This window comes from Oncorhynchus clarkii, chromosome 6, assembly GCF_045791955.1.
Source record: "Oncorhynchus clarkii lewisi isolate Uvic-CL-2024 chromosome 6, UVic_Ocla_1.0, whole genome shotgun sequence".
Lineage (NCBI taxonomy): Eukaryota > Metazoa > Chordata > Actinopteri > Salmoniformes > Salmonidae > Oncorhynchus > Oncorhynchus clarkii.
Window position 1 is genome coordinate 84,058,618 of NC_092152.1, and position 10,719 is coordinate 84,069,336.

Below are 10,719 nucleotides of genomic sequence, written 5' to 3' on the forward strand. Positions count from 1 at the left end.
GTATAGATGTGCATATCACTCTAGATATTTAAATGTAGATGGGCAGGGCCAGCTTGGAGTCAGAATGGATGTGAACGGCTCCCCAAGAGGCACAGCTGTTATTAAAAGGCCTATTTATCACTGTCAGCCTCTCCTCAGGTCCCATCCCTACACTTGCCCTCCGGTGTTGTCACTAGGCTGAACAGGAACAATGGGACTAACACAGCAACATGCTCTCTCTCTCGCTCACACACTTTCACACACACCTTTAATTTTCCACTCGGCTACCCTATTGATTAAGACCGCAACAATTACCACCTAATCTTTTAAAAAGGTGTATTAAAAGACATTCCCCTTTGTTGGCCAATAACTAAACAGCGTCGGATCACAAATACCATCGCTCAGCCTAGGGGGACAGGAGAGAGAGAGGGGAGAGAGAAGAGAGAGAGAGGGGAGAGAGAGGAGAGAGATAGAGAGGAGAGGGAGAGACGAGAGAGGAGAGAGACAGAGGGGAGAGAGGGGAGAGAGGGGAGAGAGAGAGAAGAGAGGGGAGAGAGAGAAGAGAGAGAGAGAGGGGAGAGAGAGAAGAGAGGGGAGAGAGAGCGCAGGCCCAGCCTGCAGGAAGCTCATCATCATTAGCAGACGAGGAGGGGGAACAGGAGAGCACGGGATGCAATTAGGGCTGCTACCTCCGGGGGCATACGATAGGAGGAGGAGGGGAATGGGGTCACGTGGTAGACGAGCTGACACGGGTCAGTCTTTAACTTTCACAACGGCGGCTCCAAGCCATTCAAGGTGCCGAGCAATGATTAGAGTTGCCTGGAAGACTGGCATGTCTCACAGGACTCGCATGTCGAAGGATGGTCCTTTTATTTCCTTTTTGTCTGGCTTTCAAAATAAAAGTCCTTAGAGAGTCACACACAGAAGATGGTTTAAGATTGACATGATGATAATTCAATCGATAGGTGCATATTAAATTCAAGGGTAGGGCTGGCACAATTACCGTATAAATGGTGTAACCGACGGTTACGGGTGAAGACCGTCATAACCGTTTAAAGAACAGTTGACTGAAGACGGCACGGCCGGGCTTTGGTGCGGTTCAGTCCATTCCTACGGTAACATGGACTTTTAACAATGGGATGGAACTTTGTTGCTCCTTGGTTTTGTAGCGAACAAGTCTTAGGTTGCCTAGACAACACTCCCCTCCCTGCAGCAGCAGCACACATAGAAATACAATGAATAGAACAGGCTTGGAACCTCTAACTCTGGCAATTTGACTGGTAAACTCAGTACACGGGCGATGGCTGGTATTATGATGCATTATTTGCTATGGCAATGTAGAATGTTAATTCATATGATGTTAACTGATGTGGCTCATGCAATAGAAGGTATTATTTCAGTAAAGTTGAATCAACAAATCACAGCACATATTGATGGGCAACCTTCCTGCTTTGCTCCTCGCAATGGCCACCTGGCCACCCATTATGCCATCATTGACTTGATGCCTGTTCTATTAATGATATATATCTATGACAGCACACAGTCAGGAGCTGAGGAAAGGAGAACATGTGTGTTTTTTGCTATGAGACTAATTACAGTCAGGTAGAGTTCCATGACCGTCACAGCCCTGTTAAAGTGTTTTACATGATTTGTTTGGCCTTTTAAAAATGGCCATTATATGATATGAAATGGATGAAATGGTAGTTTATCACTCCTACTCTGAAACAGTGTTGAGGAGAGGTACCTAATGAATTTCCCCCCTCTTACGCACCTAATACATTGGCCTCTCTTAATTCATATTAATTTTGCACAATGGCTATCCAGTCATCTGGAATTAACGACAGCCAGGCAGAATGCACCTGAGTCTCTACGGAGGCCAAACGGCCACAGCAGCGAACCAAAGAAGCCCGTATGCTTTGAATATGAATACAAATGGATTGCTGAAATGCATAACCCTTTACATTAGCCGCCCGGGAAGCCTGCCTCGCGTATATTATATACCTGTATTACAATTTTCCCTGGCAATCAGCAGCTTTTCGCCAGACACGCTCGTCCCGAGAGGAGCAGAAAGCCATTACAGGGGGCCCGAATTCCTTTACCGAGAGATTGGAGATTTGTTGTGCAGCATCCGAAAATATGTGGACGAAGCAATGTGTTTTTGTGTCAGTGGCGGTGGGGAATGTTGTGTCGTACGGAAAGAAAATATTTCAGTCAGTTTGGAGATGTGAAACATACATCTGGAGCAGGTAACGTGGGACTCAGCCAATAACACACACCAACCAGGCGATAGAGCTGTGTGATTATGTTCCTGCTGAGATGAAAAGAGCTCTTTCATTGATGAAGAGCCACTATGATAGAGAACTACTCAAAGCCACTTGTTTTAAGGGCGAAAACACCAATTCATCGCAGTTCACAAAGATTCACTGCATCTCAAGAGTAAATGTATCACATAACGTGACAAAAGACGCGAAACCACTTGATTTCGTCATGATATATCTGACTTCCCTCAGTGGTGGGCCTCATCTTTGCAGCCTGTGTGCTCGTGTCATCGTAGAGCTCAAAGTCAACTGCCAGACTTATGGTGAATTCACATGATCCATAATGACTGAATCAGTCACGGTCAAACGTCTCCAATAAAACTCCATTAACTTCCCGCCTCTCCGAGCGTCCATCTTAAACCAAGTGTACACTTGGCGAGGTTTAAGTGCCCAAACGGGCCACACAAATAGCTCATCCTGCCACATCAATATTTCTGCTCAACTTCTTCCTCAAACACAAACTACCTTGCACCAGACTCTACACACACACACACACACACACACACACACACACACACACACACACACACACACACACACACACACACACACACACACACACACACACACACACACACACACACACACACACACACACACACACACACACACACACACACACACACACTTTCAGATAGGCTGCTGCTACTATGTTTATTATTACCCACATGTAGATACTGTATTACCTCAACTACCTGGTACCCCTGCACAATAACTCAGTACTGGTACTCTTCCACATTGACTCAGTACTGTTACTCATTGTATATAGTCTCATTATTACCTCAACTACCTCATACCCCTGCACATTGACTCAGTACGGGTACTCCTTGTATATAGCCTCGTTATTACCTCAGCTACCTCGTACCCCTCCACATTGACTCGGTACTGGTTCTTCATGTATATAGTCTCATTATTACCTCAACTACCTCATACCCCTGCACATTGACTCAGTACTGGTACTCATTGTATATAGCCTTGTTATTACCTCAACTACCTCATACCCCTCCACATTGACTCAGTACTGGTACTCATTGTATATAGTCTCATTATTACCTCAACTACCTCATACCCCTCCACAATGACTCAGTACTGGTACTCCTCCACATTGACTCAGTACTGGTACTCCTTGTATATAGCCTTGTTATTACCTCAACTACCTCATACCCCTGCACATTGACTCAGTACTGGTACTCCTCCACATTGACTCAGTACTGGTACTCCTCCACATCGACTCAGTACTGGTACTCCTCCACATCGACTCAGTACTGGTACTCCTCCACATCGACTGATTGAATATAGCCTCGTTATTGTTTTGATTCTGCTTCCTTTATTTGTCGTCCTTTTTAACTCTGCACGGTTGAGAATGGTCTCATAAAGAAGCATTTCACTGTAAAAAGTCTACACCTGTTGTAATCGGCGCATTTGACCAATGCAACTTAATGTGATTTGATGGTGGGGGAAAATAGTCAAAAAGTATCCCCTGAGGGCGAGGGACTTGTAAATCAATCAAGGCAAGGTCAATATGTTTCCCGTCCTCCCTCTCACTACAGCTCGACACCACTACAGCTGTCTAGGCCACTCTGCCCGTTCAATCAGCTTCACACTAGCACCAGCAAACCCTGGGATACCCGATGTTACCCAATGACAACAAAGCATCCAAGACGTAGGAGTAATAAAGTCCCTGAAACAGAGGAGGTTCAGCCTGTGGCTACAGAGCCATCATTGTAAGCTGATGGGGGGTAAAAGACATCCCCAGATGAAGAGTAGATTTTGACAAATATTCTCCGCCCAGGGGGGCCTGCTTTTTAATGAGGCGAAACTTTAAGTACTGAATAATAAATAATAAAAACGGATAGTTCATTTAGATTTTCAGTGTACCTCGTGAAGAAGCCCATTTACAAGTCATTACTCTTAATGTCCGTGATGTGAACAGTAACTATGAAGGAAGATGGTAACATCACGCGGGGGGGGGGGGGGGGGGGGACTTGAAAAGTAAATCAACAAGACAAAACAGGAGAGATGTGTTCCAAACACAAGTATAGCCTCTGTACAACAGATAGGTTTCTATAGAAACATAACAAGTATAGCCTCTGTACAACAGATAGGTTTCTATAGAAACATAACAAGTATAGCCTCTGTACAACAGATAGGTTTCTATAGAAACATAACAAGTATAGCCTCTGTACAACAGATAGGTTTCTATAGAAACATAACAAGTATAGCCTCTGTACAACAGATAGGTTTCTATAGAAACATAACAAGTATAGCCTCTGTACAACAGATAGGTTTCTATTGAAACATAACAAGTATAGCCTCTATACAACAGACAGGTTTCTATAGAAACATAACACATTTGAGTGTCCTGTTACTTCCTCAACATGAAGGCATAGACTTATAAGGTACATACGTCCATGAGGCATTTTAAATGGCTATACAAAGCCTCACTTCTCTCTCCATTTGAGCTCAAAGGCTGAAATAAAACGTGTGGACGTGCTTAATTCCCTTCGCAACCTTGGTGAAGTCAATAACACATCTTTATTTTATTGCTGTCACTCTTTTGCCTAAATGCGGTCCAATGCAGAGGACTGAAGGTTGGCGGCACTTGCCGAAAAGATCACGTGTTACCATGACGACGCCGATTGGCACATCAGACACGGGCGATTCCACGTTAGCGGGAGATGAAAAATATTTTTGTAATGTTCTGCCGATTCTCACATAGGAACTTCACTGGGAGGAAGGATGTTTGACTTGTGTTTCTACATGTTGTATTTAAAAAGAAAATCATGATGAAAGCGGCCATTGTATAGACCTACACATGCTTCCTGTAAGACCTTACGATCTATGAACCGTACAGATTGGTGCCATTATACTTCATATAGTGTGCTCTAACATATGTCCCGATTCTAAAATAAAAATGTCCACATTCATTTCTTCAAAATTAAAATAAAAAAAATAATCTCAAAAGTGTCCTTTTTGATTTTGCAGAAATATTTATATTTTTTTCTGTTGAATAAATGAATGTGAAAATGTACATAAGGAGCTAGATACTATCTAGTACTCCATATGTACTCCATATGTTAAAGCAGACTATAAGGAGTATAACATGTCTGGTTCATGGAGCATAAGATCTTACAGGATAATTGTAAAGGTTTAAAAAGGGTCTACAACGGACACATTCATCAGGATTCTCTCAAACGTGGCACAAATGTAAAAAAATATATATTAAAAAACCACGTCAGACATCCTTCCTCCCAATGAAGTTTCTATGTGAGAATTGCTACAACAATCGGAGATAGCAAAAAATATGTTCTGTTCCCGCTGGCGTGGAATCACCCACATACAGTGCTTTGTTGTAGGAGACAGAAAAATGTTCTGCTCCCGCTGGCGTGGAATCACCCACATACAGTGCTTTGTTGTAGGAGACAGAAAAATGTTCTGCTCCCGCTGGCGTGGAATCACCCACATACAGTGCTTTGTTGTAGGAGACAGAAATATGTTCTGCTCCCGCTGGCGTGGAATCACCCACATACAGTGCTTTGTTGTAGGAGACAGAAATATGTTCTGCTCCCGCTGGCGTGGAATCACCCACATACAGTGCTTTGTTGTAGGAGACAGAAATATGTTCTGCTCCCGCTGGCGTGGAATCACCCACATACAGTGCTTTGTTGTAGGAGACAGAAATATGTAGAGTTACTTGTCATCTTTACCAGTCTGCTTAGCAATGAGCACACTGTGGCCCTGGGTGAAAATATCTGTTGTAATAGATTTTTAATAGCTTCCCCCCACCCCCCCCTTCAACAAAAAACACTCAATAGCGGAGTGAAAAATAAGGTTATAATTGCTGCCTCAATGGTATACCGGGGTCAGTAATTATATTTACTTTATTCAATTTTTAAGAATTCTTCAACAGGAGATAATTTAGTTTCCAAATGCAGTGTTATTTTCAATCTTTGGCCATAGCAACACTCATTCAACACAAAGGCTGTCGTCTCAATCAAAATGACCCACACCAGAAAATGGATTTATTTTGGGGGGGGGTTCATTTGCATTTTTATTTGTCAATGTAACTTTAATTAGCATATATGATGTCACTGTTAATTTATATTGTTTTTTTAAGGATGTGAAAGGAAACATAATTACAAGTTGGGACCAGGAGAACTCCTCTGCAACGTCCACAAGGTTCCTCCCTAAAATGTAAACGGTTCCACCAACTGTTATAAATGTTGATGTTCATGAGTAACACAGTAATTGTTTATTGCATGCTACTCGCGTTCGTTACTTACGAACGCTACTCGCGTTCGTTACTTACGAACGCTACTTACGAACGCTACTTACGAACATTACTTACGAACGTTACTTACGAACGTTACTTACGAACGTTACTTACGAACGTTACTTGCGAACCTTACTTGCGTAAGCTACTTGCGTAAGCTACTTGCGTACGTGACTTGTGAACGTGACTTGTGTACTGGACCAAAAACGAACATTCAGGAGAAAACACTTCAATGATTTGTCCTTCTTGATTATAACACTTGGCACAAGGAAAACCCACACCGAGACTAAACATCCCTAAGTCACGTAAACTGTCATTATGGCAGAGTAGTCACGTAAACTGTTGTTATGGCAGAGTAGTCAGGTAAACTGTTGTTATGGCAGAGTAGTCAGGTAAACTGTTGTTATGGTAGAGTAGTCAGGTAAACTGTTGTTATGGCAGAGTAGTCAGGTAAACTGTTGTTATGGCAGAGTAGTCAGGGAAACTGTTGTTATGGCAGTGTAGTCAGGTAAACTGTTGTTATGGCAGTGTAGTCAGGTAAACTGTTGTTATGGCAGTGTAGTCAGATAAACTGTTGTTATGGCAGTGTAGTCAGGTAAACTGTTGTTATGGCAGTGTAGTCAGGTAAACTGTTGTTATGGCAGTGTAGTCAGGTGCACTGTTGTCATGGGAGTCTAGTAGGTAAACTAGGGGTATAGGAGTGAAGTCAGGTAAACTGGGTGTATGGGAGTCTAGTCAGGTAAACTGTGGATATAGGAGTCTAGTCAGGTAAACTGTGGTTATAGGCGTCTAGTCAGGTAAACTGGGGGTATGGGAGTCTAGTCAGGTAAACTGTGGTTATAGGAGTCTAGTCAGGTAAACTGTGGTTATGGGAGTCTAGTCAGGTAAACTGGGGGTATGGGAGTCTAGTCAGGTAAACTGGGGGTATGGGAGTCTAGTCAGGTAAACTGGGGGTATGGGAGTCTAGTCAGGTAAACTGTGGTTATAGGAGTCTAGTCAGGTAAACTGGGTGTATGGGAGTCTAGTCAGGTAAACTGGGGGTATGGGAGTCTAGTCAGGTAAACTGGGGGTATGGGAGTCTAGTCAGGTAAACTGGGGGTATGGGAGTCTAGTCAGGTAAACTGGGGGTATGAGAGTCTAGTCAGGTAAACTGGGGGTATGGGAGTCCAACAAAGTGTCATGTTGAAGAGAACAATACTCACATATGACAACATGGCTTTGAGTTCTTCATCACTCCTCACAGTGATTCTATCGCCCACCTCATCCTCATCTGAAACACAGATTAACAGCTGTAGTTACTGGCTGTGTCATCATTAACAGCTGTAGTTACTGGGCTGTGTCATCATTAACAGCTGTAGTTACTGGGCTGTGTCATCATTAACAGCTGTAGTTACTGGGCTATGTCATAATTAACAGCTGTAGTTACTGGGCTGTGTCATCATTAACAGCTGTAGTTACTGAGCTGTGTTATCATTAACAGCTGTAGTTACTGAACTGTGTCATCATTAACAGCTGTAGTTACTGGGCTGTGTCATCATTAACAGCTGTAGTTACTGGGCTATGTCATAATTAACAGCTGTAGTTACTGGGCTGTGTCATCATTAACAGCTGTAGTTACTGAGCTGTGTTATCATTAACAGCTGTAGTTACTGAACTGTGTCATCATTAACAGCTGTAGTTACTCGGCTATGTCATAATTAACAGCTGTAGTTACTGAACTGTGTCATCATTAACAGCTGTAGTTACTGGGCTGTGTCATCATTAACAGTTAACAGCTGTAGTTACTGGGCTGTGTCATCATTAACAGCTGTAGTTACTGGGCTGTGTTATTAACAGCTGTAGTTACTGGGTTATGTCATAATTAACAGTTGTAGTTACTGGGCTGTGTCATTATTAACAGCTGTAGTTACTGGGCTGTGTCATCATTAACAGCTGTAGTTACTGGGCTATGTCATAATTAACAGCTGTAGTTACTGGGCTGTGTCATCATTAACAGCTGTAGTTACTGGGCTGTGTCATCATTAACAGCTTTCGTTACTGGGCTGTGTTATCATTAACAGCTGTAGTTACTGGGCTGTGTCATCATTAACAGCTGTAGTTACTGGGCTGTGTTATCATTAACAGCTGTAGTTACTGGGCTGTGTCATCATTAACAGCTGTAGTTACTGGGCTGTGTTATCATTAACAGCTGTAGTTACTGGGCTGTGTCATCATTAACAGCTGTAGTTACTGGGCTGTGTCATCATTAACAGCTGTAGTTACTGGGCTGTGTTATCATTAACAGCTGTAGTTACTGGGCTGTGTCATCATTAACAGCTGTAGTTACTGGGCTGTGTCATCATTAACAGCTGTAGTTACTGGGCTGTGTCATCATTAACAGCTGTAGTTACTGGGCTGTGTCATCATTAACAGCTGTAGTTACTGAGCTGTGTTATCATTAACAGCTATAGTTACTGGGCTGTATTATCAACAGCTATAGTTACTGGGCTGTGTCATCATCATGATAGTTTAGATAGAGATTTATTAATTTGAACAGAATCAATACAGCAAATTGTTAAGAATATGATTCCATCAAAGCAATGCTGTTATTAACTTCAGCACTCAAGGTCCAGTGATGTGTATTCAAATATATATATTTTGACACTTTATTGAAACAGTATGGAAATCAGAGCGGGGTTTTGGCAGGTGGGGGGGACACAATAGGAAAGGTGGATGCAGGGATTGAACCCTGGTCTCCAGTGGGGAATTGTATATGTGACTTGTACCGGGAGTGTTACCCTCAACCACAGCTCTACACCTGTGCAGAGTATTCTGCCTTTAAATAGATGACTGTTTTGTAAGTGTGAAAGCCAATGTATAACATCCAACAAAGCAATTCATTCATCCTAAAGTTACAGGTTACAGGACACGTGAGGACTAGAGTTTAAATATTGTGCCTTTAATGGAAGCAGGCCTAATGGTCCAGGCTTCACAAACTTGGTCCGGAATACGTTCCCCCCTAGTACCGACCATTAGTGGGGGAAATGCTACTGACCCAAGATCAGTGTCTAGAGGCAACTTGCACCCAGGAACATAGCCTACATGATCCTTTTGGTGTGCAAAAACTGAAGACAATCAATCTTATTGGGTATTAAGAACAGTACAGCCAAAAAGGCAAGTTAAGTAGCAACTGAGTACTAGTAGTAGACTGAGCTTTTCAGTTGTAACTAAACATAGTTGTGTAGAAGTCTGCCAAACGGACTTAAACATTTGGTTGGTGTAATGAAAAACTGTCTCCACAACAGGAAACCAGGCTGATGAAATCTCAGAATGTCAATCTTTTCATGAGGTAACTTACATTCAAACGCAGTGATTGTGGTTTCGGGCATGACATCCCTTATAGCGACCTGCAAAATATATTTAGAAAGATATGAACGGTAAAGCAAAACAGTTGCTAACTAGCTAGGTCCTTAGCCTAGCTAACTGTAAACTTTGCAACTGTAGCTAGCGCTCACCAACAAGTCATTGAAGCTCAAAAGTGATGGGCAGTCCACGGATGAGTCCATATCCCCGACGGGAGTCTTTATACGGATCTCTATTCCCTCGGTGTCCATAGCGCAGAAGTTATTTAAAACAAGTAGAAGCATAACAGACGAATAAGCAGAAACATAATCAGTGTTGGCTGGCTAACTTCCTAACAGCACATCCTATTCCTATCCTAGCTACATTAGCTGTCAAGTTAGCCGTTAGCTAACAGTTACTACATTTCAACTAACGTTACTTGCATGACTAAGAGCAAGCCATTGCAGGTCTTGTCGACGAGAGTGCGTTTTAACGTTTCCAACACAGTTTGACTCACGGACATACAAAGAGCGTTTTAAATAGTTGGAAATGACATAGCTAGCCAAGTTAGCCGCTATGCAAACAAAACCAGGAAGTTCACCGGAAGTTTTCGTATTTCCAACCGGATATAGATTAACGAGCCAGTCTTTACTCTGGCTGGAATACTCTATCACAGTCTTTGACTCTATGGTTGTAGTAGGAGCCATACGTTTCTGTGACGCTGTAGACTACAATCGTTCAGATAATTATTGTCCCACATGATGAAATCGGGGAGGGGACTGTGAATCTGTCTCCATTTATTCGTTCATATGTTAGTGAAAGGTGGGT

At 42.7% G+C, this 10,719-nt stretch overlaps 1 protein-coding gene across 2 annotated transcripts in view; it reads right to left on the reverse strand.

Annotated features, from left to right (window-relative positions):
• The window catches only part of LOC139411736 (dual specificity mitogen-activated protein kinase kinase 5-like), a 122,884-nt gene extending 112,379 nt beyond the window's left edge, over positions 1 to 10,505 (reverse strand). Inside the window, exons 1-3 of one of the 2 annotated variants that reach the window (XM_071158421.1) lie at positions 10,065 to 10,505; positions 9,908 to 9,956; positions 7,773 to 7,840 (exon numbers count right to left, since the gene is read on the reverse strand). In XM_071158421.1, the coding sequence (XP_071014522.1) occupies positions 7,773 to 7,840; positions 9,908 to 9,956; positions 10,065 to 10,196 (249 nt within the window). In that variant the 5' untranslated portion in view covers positions 10,197 to 10,505. The remainder of the gene's footprint in view (positions 1 to 7,772; positions 7,841 to 9,907; positions 9,957 to 10,064) is intronic. The other variant, XM_071158420.1, reaches the window with a different exon arrangement.
• Positions 10,506 to 10,719: the final 214 nt, after the last annotated feature.